The 17,870-nt window shown below is 35.3% G+C and overlaps 1 protein-coding gene across 2 annotated transcripts in view; it reads right to left on the bottom strand.

The window, feature by feature from the left end:
- Window positions 1–238: 238 nt before the first annotated feature.
- Window positions 239–17,870, bottom strand: part of wtip (WT1 interacting protein) — a 35,709-nt gene continuing 18,077 nt past the window's right edge. For both annotated transcript variants that reach the window (XM_067390636.1, XM_067390637.1), the window contains 6 exons: window positions 13,299–13,366; window positions 8,672–8,734; window positions 8,192–8,322; window positions 6,258–6,309; window positions 6,075–6,143; window positions 239–4,320 (listed from right to left, as the gene is read on the bottom strand). In XM_067390636.1, coding sequence (XP_067246737.1) covers window positions 4,168–4,320; window positions 6,075–6,143; window positions 6,258–6,309; window positions 8,192–8,322; window positions 8,672–8,734; window positions 13,299–13,366 — 536 coding nt within the window. In that variant the 3' untranslated portion in view covers window positions 239–4,167. The remainder of the gene's footprint in view (window positions 4,321–6,074; window positions 6,144–6,257; window positions 6,310–8,191; window positions 8,323–8,671; window positions 8,735–13,298; window positions 13,367–17,870) is intronic.

Here is a 17,870-nt window from a genome sequence, read left to right as displayed (position 1 = left end):
TAGAGTTAAAAAAGATAGTGTTTATAACATTACATGCGTTGGAAAAAAATATTTTACCCACATATTGCTAATCTAGACAATTACTGTAAAATAAAGTTTGTCTATATTCTTAATGAATATTAGCTGGTTAATTAAAATGATTAGAAATGAATTCAATACTCAATACAGTTTTGAAGATGAAGGTTCCACACAAATAAAATCACAGTCACACAGTTTAAGTTAACTACAAAAACCACTTTATTGAAAAAGCAGATTACATAAATCTACGGTTAAATGATACGCCCAGACTTTTCATACATTAAATAACTTTAAACTTTTCACGTTTAGATAAATAAATCTACTTTGCTTTTTCTTTATTTATGAAATATCTAGGAATCAAAACATTGTACGATAAAAAAGGTGATGCAACAGAATGTAAGATGTGCATTTTTAACGAACTAACTGAAGGAAAGCTACCGTTCATGGAATCTCCGATAAATGCAGGACATACATTCTACACTGTTTATTTACAGGGACTCTAGCCTTGTGCTATACAATAGTAGTATGTTTTAAAAGTGGATTAAGACAACGTGGAGAACTTTAAAAAAAATAACAACACACTTGCGGGAATGATCTGAAAGTGGAAAAATCAGAGGTTACTGAACTGTTTAGAGGAATATTCTGTCATTATACTGAATGTTCATGCTGTCGATTACCACAGAAAATGCATGGTAAAAAAAAAAAGAAGATGATTTTCTCTGGGAGTCGACGGCATGTCACAGACGCTGTACGTTAATCCAGAACATTCCTTTAGCTAAATCTGCAGGGAAACCTCTTTCACCAAAAACCAGGTCAAGATGACGTTATGTGCTTCCGGTACAGTAATCAGTCAGCAAACACACATCTTCACATGAGTACATCAGTCTGCTTTGCAGATAAGAAAATCACTGGATTTAAGAAACAACGCTCTACATCAGATCTTCTCAGGTCAGGAAACACATACAGCCTGTTTCTGTCAGTAGTATCACAGCAGACGTCTGTGTGGAACAGGAGAAGTGTGTACAGCGGACCTGACAAGCATTTATATCATGCTTAAAACGCTCTGAACGTGATCAAATACTGCAGGATCTTCCTCAGTGTTTTTAATCAGCTGGTGTTTTGGTGATTTTAGTGCATGTATGAAGTCAGTTTTAACCACAAACACACACAATACTGACTAGATCTATTGTTTCACTATTTCAAAGACAAACTCCTTTTTGTGTCCAAAGTGTTTGTGCAACTTCCTTTATAATAAATGACATTTGCATTGATATTTTGTCTACACTCTTGGAAGAAAAGGTTCTATATGGAACCTTAAAGGGTTCCGTCACGCACTTCATATTTAGGGGTTCCATCATGGAATCATCATGGACTCTCCAGCTTTGTTGTTGTTAAAGCTGTTAAAGCTCCGCCCTCTACTGGAAAGGGGGCGGGAGCAGCAGCTCATTTGCATTTAAAGGGACACACACAAAAACGGCATGTTTTTGCTCACACCCAAATAGGGGCAAATTTGACAAGCTATAATAAATGATCTGTGGGGGATTTTGAGCTCAAACTTTACAGACACATTCTGGAGACACCAGAGACTGATATTACATCTTGTGAAAAGGTCCCCTTTAAGACATTTCTCCTTATATAGAACCTTATATAGAACCTGGCATAAAGTGAGTCAAGAACCTTAGAGTTCTATATAGAACCTCTTTGTTTTCCTAAGAGTGTAATGCAATAACGTTCAGATGTTTTAAAGTGTCTAAATACTTATCAGGGTTACTGTATATGACACACACACAATCACACACAGTGGCCCAGCCACTAGTGTACATGAACATATACACAACGACACACACACACAGACGTACACACTCACAACATGTCCTAATCAGATGCAATGCAATAAGCTTCCAGCGTTTATGTGAATCTAGTCAAAATATAAGAGAGCTTTCATTTGTGAACATCATTCCCAGACTTTTCTACGTGTGTTATAGTGTTCATGACTATTATTCTGACATGTGCAAAATGTTCTGCTGCTTGTGGCTTCATTGCATCGCGGCTGGTTCAGGCACCGGGTCACACACAAACAAAAATTGACTGCAGGACAAATGCAGGTGGTCTCTGGCTGGCCTGGTTGAATCCAGCAAATCCAGGCTTGAACTTTGACCCCTGCGTACATCAGAGTCCCTTCAGAGTCTCCTGAGACACATTACAGTGCGTCTCCTCTACATTAAGGAATATGTAAGGCAGGAAGGCACCTCATCCAGAGACAAACCAGTGTCCGAAGAGCACTACGAATAAGAGTTTGGCGGAGAAGATCCTCCGAGTTCACAGATCCAACCCCGTTGTGCTGGTGTCAGGTCGTAACGGCCTCTCTGACTCCAGCCAGAGAGATTCAATGTCAGACTTCTGCAAAATATACATTTGTTAGTCCTGCTATATGCAGCAGGTTTCATAACGTCACATGGTGAAGAAAATTCCACCTTTGTGCCAGCAATGCATCAGCGTTCGGTCCACTGCCGCCACTAGTTTAGGCATTTCATTGATGCTTAAAGGGACAGTTCACTATTATTTACTCGCACTCACGTCATTCCAAACCTGTACAATTCATAGACAATTTCAGACACTACAGGTTAAAAAATAAACAGATGTCACTATAATTCCACAGTTGATTATTCACTGTACACTGAGACAATAGTTTTGAATTACAAGTTTTCTAAAAAAATGTTTGAATATGCAAATAAGGCATTATCTAATTAAATATACACTCATTTGCATTAAATTTCTTGTTATTTTGTTGTCCGATTTTGAGAAAACAGCATTTAAATATATGCATTGTAACTGTAATTGAACACTTAAATTAGTGCTGTCAAATAATTAATCGTGATTAATCGCATCTAATATAAAAGTATGTTTACATAATATGTGTATATATATTATATATGTGTGTCTATGTGCAATTGCACAAATATACATGTGTATTAGTGCTGTAAAATAATTAATCGTGATTAATCGCATCTAACATAAAAGTATGTTTACATAATGTGTGTGTGTGTGTACTCTGTATATGTATTAAAAAATATACATGCATATATTTAAGGAAATATTTACATGTACATATATATATTTATATATTGTATAAATATATTTTATATATAAATATAATATATTTTTGTTAAATATATACATGCATATATTTATATATACATAATAAATACACAGCATATTATAACACATTATGTAAATAAATTTTTGTTAGATGCAATTAATCGTTTTGACAACATTTATGTATGTATAAATATACGTGTGTATACACAAACATATATAATATATATATATATATATATGTAATATATACACACACATATATTGTGTAAACACAAACTTTTATGTTAAATGTGATTTATCGCAATTAATCGACTTGTCAACACTAACTTTAATGTGTATCTTGGATGTTTTCTTTCAACTAAAACATGTTATGGACACAAAATAGCCTAAAATCTCTAAATTAACCAGGGAATGAAAAACAATGGTTTTGCCAATAGTGTCTTGGCTGAAAAGGACATTTTAATAAATGTCTTTTGTCTTCCATGGAAGATAAAATCATACCAGTTTGGAACAACATGAGGGTGAATAAACGATTCATTTTTGGTAAAATGTCCCTTTAAACACCCGGACAGCTTGGCACAAAAAGCGGCACGACACACGCATACAGGAATGGTGCATGTCAAAGGCAGTGAGTGAGGTGACGGCCTGATCGACGCAGGAGTTTCGATGAAGGCACAGGAAGTCATAATCTCAGTCTGTATGTGTGTTCAGTGCTGTCGTCTGGCATTCAGAGGTCACGTTTGGAGGAAAAACAGGCACGGGTCGCCCTCCGTTCCCCTGCGGCAGTGCTGAAGACCTCATGCTGGGTCCCGAACGGAGCGAAAACCCCATCGATACGGCGAACGAGACCGGAACGTGAGAGGAAGAAGGTGATGAGGGATGAAAGTAGTAATAAAAGCCTCCCTGGTTGGTCACATAAACCCTAAACAAGTGGAAATATGTAGACTGATTTCCCTGTTTATTGTTTAGGGGAAGGACAGACACTTCTCTGTCTTTATCTCCTCTTGCTTGTCGTTCCACCGCTCTCTTCTTCAGCGCGAGTCCGTGTGTTCACAGTTCAGTGACGTGTAGCGGGTAACTCGGGGGCGGGTGGGGCGGCAGAGGGGTCTTTAACCGGTGCAGATGGCATCGGTGGCACAGCAGGTGCCCCTCCAGCGGGTAACAGCGATGCCCCTCTTCATCATTCAGCTGCAGGCCACAATCCTGCAAACCAGGCAGACGCATGTTACTTTCTTCATATGTTTGATAGAAATAAAGTCAGACCCAATAAAAGCCTTTTTCAGACATCAGAATACAGTGAATCATCACTCTTGTTGCAGGAGCTACACTGTAAATAATTTAATGCACAAAGCTTCCTTTATAGATGGAAATTCCTTCTGCAAGCCAACTGGGAAAATCCGTAGCAAGAGAAAGAAATCTAGAACTGCAGTTCGGATGGTTAATAAATTACCATGAAAAAACAAATATGGATTCAACGTTTTGACAAGGGCTTCAAGCATCACCCTAATCTCAACCCTGTCACATGACAATTTTGTATTTTGTTCAAATTGTGAATTGGAAGACATATTTTTGTGATAAAGAAAAGATAAGTGATATATGCAAAAGTAATCATTGACTATAAGTGCGCACACAAACACACACACACACACACACACACACACACACACACACACACACACACACACACACACACACACACACACACAAATGATATTCTAATATATATCTATAAAATATATATCATTAATATTTGTATTAATATTAATAAAATACTAAATGTATATTGTTTAATATATTTACTAATAATACAAATATTAAAAATTATATAAAATTTGTATGAAAATAAACATTTATGGTAAATTTTTTTTTTACACTTGTATATTTTTATTATGAATATTATAAAGTATATATCTAGTATATATCTATAATATATATAATTATTGTTATTTTTATTAATATTAATAAACGTAATACTAAATACATGTTGTTTAATATGTTTACTAATAATACAAATTATAAAAAATAATTATATTAAATTTGTATGAAAATACACATTTATGGTAAATAAATATTTTTTTTACACGTTTATATTTTTATTATAAATATTATTAAATATAGGGCATATATTAATTTTTTATATAATATTAATTTTAATACATATATAATATTCTAGTATATATCTATAATATATATCATTATTATTATTTTATTAATATTAATAAAAGTAATACTAAATATATATTGTTTAATATGTTTACTAATAATACAAATAATAAAAAATAATTATATTAAATTGGGATGAAAATACACATTACTGGAAAATAAATTACATACATTAGATATATACACACTCTTATATTTTTATTATGAATACAATTATTTTTATTTTTATTAGGAATAAAGGGCCTATATTATATTTATTTTATATAATATAAATATTTAATATATATATATATTATATATATATATATTAGAAGTACATGGCTGCTTATTGACAATTTTTTTTTTTTTTTTGTTGCTAAATTCAGAAAATTACTTAAATATCATTCAAAATATTACTAAAATTACATGTTAATAAAATCACTTTCTTTATCAGAAAACCTGAGATTTCCTCTATAATAAGACTGAGATGTTCGTCTCTTTGAGAAATGTGTTTAATTGAACACTTCACCTCACAGACTCAAAGCTTAGCTGCATGACCCACTCTGGAATGTCATCAGTCAATGATTCACAATATTAATGCATATTTATACCTGACCCAAGCCCTAATACACACAAAACACATCTTACATAACTGCAGAGCATTATCCAGGAGCGTAAACATGACCCCTAGTTAGGTGCCATTTACCAGACGCACTTTCCTCTCAGCGAATCACAGTAAACCAGCTTCACAATCATGACAGGACTGGAACTGAACCTGCAACCTGTAGTCAGACTTATGAACGAGTCTGAATTACCTCACAGTGATAGCACTCCACGTGGTAATCTTTATCCATGGACACCACCCGTATGGTCTCCTCTGAACCCTGCGAACACACACACAGCCAGTTAACCTCTGTCAGGACAGTCCTGATGCGTGACCTCAATCTAACTCATGCAACATCAGTCTAACATAGATCACTGAATTCAAACGCTTGTACCTGTGCTGGGAGGATTGGCTGGTTACACGAGGCACATTTAGGAGCAAAAACCCTGTGAAGATGAAGAGACAGAAAACCACATTATGTAAGGGATTATGTAAAATAAACCCTGACAGGGTGATCAGGACCCCTTATTTTGTGGCTGGATGCACAATCTCTCACTTATGACATGGATACTTGGCACATCAGTAAATATTTAGGCATAAAATGTTTACTTGATCTTCCGCAAAGTAAAGCAAGCAGCTTCGAGCCTCGACGAACAAGACATTTAAGGGATATTGTACTTTTGAAGATTTTCACCACATGAAATATTGATTTGAGAAGAAACCGTTTTAAAATATTACCTGTTTTTATCTTAAAATCCATTTTGGTGTACAAAATAAATGTTCCAGCAACTAGACGAACACTTATACTGTAGGCCTACTATTAATACTGAAGGATTCATTTTACAGTAAGTTCAGTCGGTAACTGTGGCGCAAGATGGCACCATCTGCATTTGAATATGATACTGCGGTCTCAGATATCTGTTAGAGTGTTATTATACAGTGTTGCTAATGAAGATGTAACTGACCTCGGAATGACCAATCATAATTAAGCATTTCAGAGAGCTGTGCAATAGAGTGCAACAGTATTTTTTTCCATTCATTTTCCCCATAGGGTGTCTTTGTTAAACAGCCATGAAACAAGCCAATCAGCTACGAGGAGAATCACAACACTACAACTTTGATTTGAAGCAAAAAAAACGACAAAGGTACAAAACTGTTCTTAATGGCTATAGTGAGGGAAAGAACTACAATCCCATCAAGCACTGCATACAGTATAATCGAATTAAGAATGATTGAGAAATATAAAACTACTCATTTATGATTGTTGATTATATGTATAAAAACTATATTTTAAGTTTATTGCAAAATATGCATATATATATATATATATATATATATATATATATATATATATATATATAAACACACACACACATACATTTCACCTTGTTAACATAATTTGCAGTGTTTCAAGGGAGTGGGCAGAGCTTAATAACTATTTTAGAGCATGTTGCTTTTTTCGACTATCTGATTGCCTCATGGGTAATGTAGTTTTTCACCAGGAATTCCACTGTTAAACATGATTGTTTTAAAAATAAGCTGAAATAATGCAGGCTGACTGCTTCAGCAGAAGCAAATACCATCAATTAACAACCTTGTAGGTCAAAGTAGGTCTGTCTTTAAATTGACCAATTATGCCCCTTTCACAAGATGTAATATAAGTCTCTGGTGTCCCCAGAATGTGTGTGTGAAGTTTCAGCTCAAAATCCCCCCAGATCATTTATTATAGCTTGTCAAATTTGCCTCTATTTGGGTGTGAGCAAAAACACGCCATTTTTGTGTGTGTCCCTTTAAATGCAAATGAGCTGCTGCTCCCGCCCCCTTTCCAGAAGAGGGCGGAGCTTAAACAGCTCAACAACAACAAAGCTGGAGAATCTCACGCAGCCAAAATGAGGATTGTCAGTAACGGTGTTCAAACCGGAGTCGACACTGATGGAGAGACTCAGGAAGAAGTTACAACTTTTAAAATGCATTAAGGGGCGGTAATATTATAATAAGATCCCCTTCCTACGTCACTAGGGGAGTGAAATCTGAGCAGCTCGTTTTATCACATGCTTGCAGAGAAAGGCTTGCCAAAACAAAGTTACTGGGTTGACCTTTTTACACATTTTCTGAGTTGGTAGATGCAACAGGGATCCAATTATAGCTTTAAAGGTTTATGAGGTTTATCAAAATCAATTTTCTTATGGAGAAAATGAATGGAGTTTTTATTTCTAACTGTTGCACTCTATAATAATAATAATAATAGATGTAATGAATATTCATTATTATACAAAAACACCTTGGCTCTAGAATGTAAAACAGGGTGAATGTGAAGATTTCACTCACGTGTGGTAGTCTTTCACACAGTAGATGTTGTTCTCCACATCCACGGTGAAAGGAACCCCATCCAGACCCTCCTTACACACCACACAGCGGAAACAGCCTGGATGATACGACTTTCCCAGAGCCTGCAGGATCTACACACACACACACACACACACACACACACACACACACACACACACACACACACACACACACACACACACACACACACACACACACACACACACACACACACACACACACAGGTGAGATGGTCGTGGGCTGATGCAGCACTAATGAGGCACAATAACATCATCTGTTTCTAAGTACAGACACACATTACTGAGCCGGAGTATTTTAAGAGATGATGCTGCTTTGATAATCCACATTTTGGTTCCACATTTATTTAAAACGGTAAAACTAATTTAAATGACAAGTGGAAAGTGAAAAATCAGAGCAATAGTAGAAGTGAATAAGCACCAGATGGAACTGAAATCTTACCATCTCCATGATGAGGTGACCACACACAAAGCATTTTTCCGCTGTCTGCTGGAATCCGGAATACTACGGAAGACATAGCTCAGATGTAAGATCATATTTGACAGCACATGGTGTTTCTTTGAAACATACACCGTTAAACAGTTTGGAGTCACTTATGACCAATGCGTCCTTGCTAAAAATCTTACTGACTCAACAGTACTGTATTGGTCCAAATGCTTCAAAAATGTTTGTAAATGAAATTTACTGAGGATTCATAGATTTTTCAAATGCATAATCATTTATTAAGAAGAGTTGATTGAGATATTTGGACTTATTAATATTTTAGCATGACACAGGCATGTCATATAATAATTATGCAAGTCAAAATAACAAATAAATATATATTTTCAACATTAAATTTACATTAATGTATAAGTGAAGTGTATATCTATCTATGATTTAAGTGGTGAACATTTCAAGGTTTTCTCCATTTGGAACATTTCACATTTCATCAATGCTAAACACACTTAAAAGTACAAATAATTCTTGTTTATAAGAAAACCTGCATGTATATTACAGAAAAATGTCTAAACAAGTTTATGATAAATTACAGCATGTCACAGATGAAAACTATTCTAATATGAATCTATGAATCATACTATGAATCATTTATTTTATTCCTCATTTGTAAGTCGCTCTAGAATAAATCATCTGCAAAATGATTCAAAGTATACCTACACTAAATAAATAGAAATATTAAACAATGTATATATATATATATATATATATATATATATATATATATATATATATATATATATATATATATATATATATATATATATATATATATATATATATACACTAAATATATAAATATAATAAAAATATTTATATAATATACTATAATTTACATGATGTCACACTGCTTGACTTTTCATGTCACCTTCCAAAATGCAAAACTATATGAATATGAATCTATGAACTATCAAATTTCAACACCAAAACTCCAGAATCTCATAACCTCAATGTTTTGAAAAGAAGAGGAGATGTTACACCATGGTAAACATGCCCCCGTCCCAACTATTTTGAGACCTGTAGCAGGCATCAGAATTGAAATGAGCTCATTTTGTGCATAAAATTGCAAAATTTCTCAGTTTAAACACTTGTTACATTATCCATGTTCTATTGTGAATAAAATATTAGCTCATGTGATTTGAAAGTCTTTTAGTTTTCATTTTATTCAAATTTAAAAAACTTTTCCGGAATTCAAGTTTCAGGTTGTATATATAATATTATAAATAATATATTATACATATATTTATAAAAATATATTAAAAATATTTTAAGAGTAAAATATCTAAAAAAAATATAAAATATATTAAACAAAAATATAATATAATATATATGATAAATTATAGCATGTCACACTGCTTCAACTTTCATGTCAACTTCCAAAATGCAAAAAAATGTAATTTCAAAAACTTCCACCAATCACTGAGCACCTTTAATCTATTGGACGGGTCTGAAGGGGGCGCTGGCGCGCTCTCTCTGTGTTCAGAGTTGTTTGAGCGCTTCAGTAACACCCTACAAGGTGTTTAGCTCTGTAGACAGAGAGGTGCATCTGATTAAACACTTCAGACATCATCCGAGAATCTCAGAGGATCAGCACGATTCCTGAGAAGATCAACAGCGTTTGGGAAACTCGATGGATAAAAGAGCTGGCCACTATAAGAGTCGATCTGTAGGATTCTCTTCTTCAGCATGAGGTGTTAGACCTCTAAAAGACAATCCTGAGATTAACAACATCTACAGTCTTGAATAAAGACTTCAGAGGTTCTTAATGGTGCACAGGTTGTATGCGTCTTAAATACAGAAACAACCCTGAGGGGAGCCATCTGTGCCGGAAAAGGGTTTTGACCTGGTTACCAGGGTGACAAGGGTTTGGAGCGCAGCCATTAGAGTAAAGATGTTCTCAAACATGCACTCTATGGAAATGAGTGGCAAAGGCCACACAAGATCTTCGGATTCTATTGTCGGAACCAAAGGCCATGTTTTAACGACGTGGAACTTTCCGTCCGGCCGTGGAACTCGGCTCCATACCATACTGATGACATCACTACTCGCCTGAACATTCTTTTCATTGGTGTGTGTTGGTGTTTGTGTGTTAATTGTGGAGTGAGGGCCAGCAGGTGGGGTTGGGAGGGACTGATCAATACCAGGAAACCCCCACCCCGTCCCGTCCCTTCAGACAGACCATCTGCCGGACCCCCGGCGGCGTGTTCCTCAGTCAGTCACGTCCACAGAAGTGCTGTTTGGGGTCAATTATGAACCTATTAAGTGGCCGACCAATGTGTTGTTTTTTCAGTATTAAATGTTAGATGATATTAATGCTGATATCTATGCTAGGAGGCCAATAGCCACATATCTAGCAGTATTTAACAAAATAAAGGGAAAAATATATACACTATATATATATATACAGTGGCATGAAAAAGTATGTGAACACCTTGCAGAATCTGTGAAAATGAGAATTATTTTAATAAAATAAGAGGGATAATAAAAAATGCATGTTATTTTTTGTTTAGTACTGTCCTGAGTAAGATATTTTACATAAAAGATGTTTGCATTTAGTTCACAAGACAAAACAATAGCTGAATTTATTAAAATAACCCTATTCATAAGTATGTGAAGCATTGATTCTCAATACTGTGTGTGGTTACCTGATGATCCACGACTGTTTTTGTGTTTTGTGATGGTTGTTCATGAGTCTCTTGTTTGTCCTGAGCAGTTAAACTGAGCTCTGTTCTTCAGAAAAATCCTCCAGCTCCTGCAGATTCATCAGTTTTCAAGCATCTTTTGCATATTTGAACCCTTTCCAGCAGTGACTGAATGATTTTGAGATCTGTCTTTTCACACTGAGGACAACTGAGGGACTCAAACTCAACTATTAAAAAAGGTTCAAACATTCACTGATGCTCCAGAAGGAAACACGACGCATTAAGAGTCGGGGGTGAAAACTTTTGAACAAGATGAATTTTTCTTATTTTGTTTAAATATCGTTGTTTTTCATTTAGTACTGCCCTTCGGAACCAACAGAAGATACTTGCATGTTTCCCAGCAGAAAAATTAAGTACAATTTACCTTGATATTTGAATTCAAAAGTTTTCACACCCCGGCTCTTAATGCATCATGTTTCCTTCTGGAGCATCAGTGAATGTTTGAACCTTTTTTAATAGTTGAGTTTGAGTCCCTCAGTTGTACTCAGTGTGAAAAGATGAATCTCAAAATCATTCAGCCACTGCTGGAAAGGGTTCAAATATGCAAAAATGCTTGAAAACTGATGAATCTGCAGGAGCTGGAGGATTTTTCTGAAGAACAGAGCTCAGTTTAACTGCTCAGGACAAACAAGAGACTCATGAACAACCATCACAAAACATAAAAACAGTCGTGGATCATCATATATATATATATATATATATATATATATACAGTCCTGATATACACACACACACACATATACATATATATATATATATATATATATATATATATATATATATATATATATATATATATATATATATATATATATATATATATATTTTATCAGGACTGTCACATGAAAGATTAGTGACAGTAGTATAACATCTGACAGAAGCATTTCACACAGGAAGTTGGTTCCTGGATGATGGATCTGCTATCTGCCCACTTCTCCCAATGTGTGTTTGTGTGTGTGTGTGTTTGGCTTTAGGCAGAATAAGAGGTGGGCGGAGCTACAGCATCTGTTCTCCCAAGAGACTCTGACATCCATCCATCCACTAATGAGTGCTAATCAATACAAGCCTACTCTCCACCTCCCACTTAGGAAACATTAAATTAAATGAAGCGTTGCAGCTATTTTGTTGAGACACTACAGCTGGTGTAACCCTACAGCAGGACAGGTTCTGCAGAAGCACATCACAACAAAAGCAGAACAACCCGTGACAGGGACAGACACTGCCTGCCTCCTATCAGATGGATTAAAATGTTTTTAATGGATTAATGCTCCACATTGTGTCTGAATTACTGTAATTACGAGATTAAAAGCTGTACGTATGCTTGCGTTCAAAAATTAATAGTTTAATTAGCAAAAAATGTGGCTTTGTTGTCAAGGATTGGGAAAAAAGTCACTTTATTAAATCATATTATCTGCATGTTTTTGTTAATTATCAAATATTATGTTTAAAGCAACCACTTCCATTTTGTCACAACATTCTAATTAAATCTATACTATTCCATACTTGATGCATTGAATTGATCAAAAGTGACAGTAAAAAAATGTTACAAAAGATTTCTATTTGAAATAAATGCTGTTCTTTTTATCTTTCTATTCATCAACATTTCCTCAAAAATAGCAGCATAACTGTTTCCAACATTGATAATAATCATAAATGTTTCCTGAACATCAAATCAGCATATTAGAATGATTTCTGAAGGATCATGTGACACTGAAGCCTGGAGTAATGATGCTGAAAATTCAGCTTTGATCACAGGAATAAATTACATTTTACAATATATTCACATAGAAAACAGTTACATTAAATTCTAAAAATATTTTACTATTTTTAAAGTGTTTTTTGATCAAATAAATGCAGCTTTGACTCACCAGGAAGTCCTCCTCACAGTACACCTTTCCGTTAACATTATAGAAAGCCTTTCCTCGTAGCCTCCGTCCTGCAGGAAGAAAAAAAGCAAATTATGCTCCCATTTCATACAAGTTTCTTCTTACACGTGGCACAAAATGTTGCAGAAGAAACTCCATGTGTCATCATGCTGTGCATTTACAAACAGCTTCAACAACAAACAAGCAATTATTTTAATTGGCAAACATCAAACGGTTAAAAGAATGAAATATGTTTTATCTTTGATGCATGTTAAATGAACAGCTGTGTTCATTCCCACAACACAAACACACTCGCAAAACCACCAGCATCAAAAGCTCAAATTTGACTGACTGTCTTTATGGCGTTTTATTAGAATCAGGGTACACAAATGCCAACTGTAATTAGTCAGACTGTTTCAGTCTAAATGGGCGTTTCTTGGACAGAAGAAGCGATCTGACTTTATGCTGCTAGTCTGACTGAACGTAAGACGTCTGTCTCGTATTCAAACATGAAGAAAAAACACAAAACGCTCATCATTCTCTCTCTCACACACACACAGAGTTCATAAATCAGTCTGACCTCTTTCCCCGTCCCTTAATTTACAGCGCTCATGGCAGACATCTCGTTTCTTTTCACCATTACAAAATTTATGCACTTGCCACATTCAAACAGCCAGCGGCCCGACAGAGAAACGAACACTCGACTTAATTCAGAGTGATAAAGCGAGATTCACACACAGAACTGAGGAAAGACTTTCAATTAGGGGTGCAAACACACGATTTACACCATATAAAACTTTATTTAGTGCATGTTAGTAGAAAACATGTTATGTTGTATGTCACACAAATGGTTTTTAATGTTATTATTTCAATGTTTATGCAAACAAAAAGTGTGTAGTGCTGCTGGTTTTCAACATAACAAATGATTTTAGTGTGCATATGAGTACATTTCCAGCACATTTTAACAATACTGTGATTTTATTGTGATCATTTCGATCACTATAATTGTGATATAAAATTTTCAAATTTCAGCAACCATCCAGAACACCCTAGCATAAGGCGAAGAACCACTCAAAATATCCTCAGAAAATAAAATAAAAAGGTGTAAATGGTTCAGAGAATAAGTTGTTGTTGTTGTTTTTTAATTGTGATGGCAAAGTTAGATGTGGACATTTGTAGACGTGCGTAAACACAACAAACGATGTTGAGATCATTGAGATTTCTGGTGCTGACAAATGTCTGGGGAGGGCCAGAATCTGAACACAAAAAGAGAGAGAGAGACAGAGAGAGGTCTGAGTAAACGGGGACATTCTTTCGGCCTGAGGTCACCGGCTGGTCCCAGTGTCCCCCTCCACCACCAAACACACACAGAGAGAGAGAGAGAGAGGAGGGGGGAGGGGACGGACCGACGGCTAGATTCCTCCCGGCTTTGTCAAAGACTGCGGCCACAGTCAAATACATCTCCTCTGCACTAACTGGCTATTTGCATCAAACACAAAGTTAATTTGTGGCAAATGTGTAACTCTTCACCGGTAGCAGTAGTGAACTTGCAGAAAATCTTTAGCAGAAATCTGAAACGACAGACTACCTGTGGAAACAATCAATGAGAGCTGGTGACTGATTATGATCTCACTTTTTTTTAACTTTAGTTAGCGTGTAATGTTGCTGATTGAGCATAAACAACATCTGCAAAGTCACGACACTCAAAGCTCAATGCAAAGAGAGATATTTTCTTTTACAGAATTCACTGTTTAAGGACTACAACAAATGGCTGGTAGGGACTACAACGAGCTTCTTCCTGGGTTTGTGACATCATTAACCCCAAAATTTACATAAACCCCGCCCCCAAGAACACACAACAAAGGGGGTGTGGCCATGTTGGACTGCTTTAGAGAAGCGGAAGAGTTGTTGTAGTAGAGTGTTGTTGACATGCCGTCATTTTACGCCGGACTGCTTCACAAACTTGCATGACGGCACATGCTAGTGGATGAGTTGAATCAACTCCACAGCAACTACATCAATTTATCCACTAACCATTCAGAAACGTCTAAAAGTTGTAACTTCTTCCTGAGTCTCTCCATCAGTGTCGACTCCGGTTTGAACAATGTAAGGCTGAACACCGTTACTGACAATCCTCATTTTGGCTGCGTGAGATTCTCCAGCTTTGTTGTTGTTGAGCTGTTAAAGCTCCGCCCTCTTCTGGAAAGCGGAGCTCATTTGCATTTAAAGGGACACACACAAAAACGGCGTGTTTTTGCTCACACCCAAATAGGGGCAAATTTGACAAGCTATAATAAATGATCTGTGCTGAAACTTCATTCTGGAGACACCAGAGACTTATATTACATCTTGTGAAAGGGGCGTTATAGGTCCTATTTAAACTTTTCACTAAACTGAAATTCAATTAATTTCAATTACTTCAACAGTGAAAGGAAGGTAAAGCAAAAATGTTCAATGGACACTTTTCACAGACTGTGATGATGCGTTTCCAGTTATTAACATTGTAAAGCTAGTTTTTGTGTTGTTGTTGTTTTTTTTAAATAATGTACATTTATAACACTATATACTTGAGTTTTCTTACCTTACAGAAAACTAGTTAGCACTAGTTCCATTTACTCTTGGCCACATAAATGTGTCTCTGCAAAATTAATATAAATTCAATCTTCAATAAATTCAATTCTTCAATTCAAAATTTAACTAAGTTTTACATCAAAGAAAGCAACAAATATGAGCTGCATGTTATTTATCATCAGCTAATTTTTAACATCAAAGACCGCAATAAGAGAAACAGCAGCATCAGCACTGGTAAGATCATTTAGTCTCACTACTTTTAATGAAGATGATTGTGTTTTGAGCATTTGCAACTGAATTTCTGTTTCATTTGTGTAGTTTGCACATCAGCTTGCTGAAGAGATGCTCAGTTACTCATCTGTGGCGATGTGTGATGCGCTGTGTTTCTAGCTGTAACATCATATAGCCTATAACACACTCTCACGTATATTTTTCAACATTTTGGGAGGAGTAAAATTTATATATTTGGTTTCAATAACTAGATTCATTTACACTTGTCCAGTTTCATTTGGAATGAGTCTCAAACCACCTCCTGAAGCGGTTTGTGTGATCGGATTTAAATCCATCTCAAAAGCGTTTCAGAAAGCATTTACAGCTGGTCTTTGCATGATCGGATAGCTCAGAGAAACACATGAAGTGACCAGGTGTAAACAGGCCCAGTATTGTGGATTTTTCTTTTACTACTAAAAAAATGTGAATGCAAAAATTAGTTCAATACTACAGAAGTTTATCCAAGTTTATCTGCTTCTGAGAACCCCGGAAATGTGAAAAGGGTTCATTAACCAAAAACTCTTTTGTCATTTTTCATGCACATGCATCTCTCTTCTCTGCTCTTCTCAGAAGAGTGTGTGGGCAGTTTAATTTCCATGGTCTGCTGTGTTAAATGCATCTTTGAATTAATTTTTACACTTGAGATGCTTCAGAATGCATGTTTCCCATGACTGTCACAGAGGATGTAGATCTTCAGTCCTCGACTGAACTCAGTCAGGGTCATCGACTCGTCGCTATATGTGACGCAAGTGAAAATGAGACTGGAAATGTTCTGTAAATATGCATTTTTAATGTTTTCTTATCTGAATGAATGACAGCATGATGCACAATATAATATGTGACAACTAACTTTATGGCAAATTTAATGTGGCACCGACTCTGATTGAGGTTCATAATCGCTCAATGAAAACTAGCATCATAAAAATTAACCTCAGGGCATCTAGAATATGCACATCGCCACTAGAAAACACTGGATACATTCATATACAAGAAAATAAACTCCTATTAGAAAAATCTGAAATCTCACTTTGTCAAAGCGTTCAGAAGCTGATATGATTTTCTCACTGACTGCCTGTACACACTCCATATCTAAAGTGTTATGACACAATGTCATTAACACACAGCTGCTGAGGACTTCTGGGAAATCTGTCTTGAACATAATCAAAGATTCACAGACGCACACACACCAGAGCGCAGCACTAAAGACATTTAAACACAGAAAATACCATATGTTCAGCAGAATAATAAATATACAAACACATCATTTGAAACAAAACTATAGATAGAAATAGGGAATGATAGAACGATACACTACGGTTCAAGTTTGGGATAAGTAGGATTTTTTAAATTGTATTTTATTTATTTTTTTTGGAATTAAATTCATACTTTTATTCAGCAATGACACATTAAATTGATCAAAAGTCACAGTAAAGACATTTATGATGTTACATAAGATTTCTATTTCAGATAAATGCTGTTCTTTTGAACTTTCTATTAATCAAAGAATCCTGAAAAAAATTGTACCCAACTGTTTTCAACATTTATAATAATCAGAAATTTAAAAAAAATCAGCATATTAGAATGATTTCTGAAGGATCATGTGACACTGAAGACTGGATTAATGATGCTGAAAATTCAGCTTTGATCACAGAAATAAATTACACTTTATTATTTATTCACATAGAAAAACAGTTATATTAAATTGTAAAAATATTTCACTATTTTTAATGTGTT

This window comes from Chanodichthys erythropterus, chromosome 7 (assembly GCF_024489055.1).
Source record: "Chanodichthys erythropterus isolate Z2021 chromosome 7, ASM2448905v1, whole genome shotgun sequence".
NCBI lineage: Eukaryota > Metazoa > Chordata > Actinopteri > Cypriniformes > Xenocyprididae > Chanodichthys > Chanodichthys erythropterus.
This window is presented reverse-complemented; position numbering and strand designations above follow the sequence as displayed.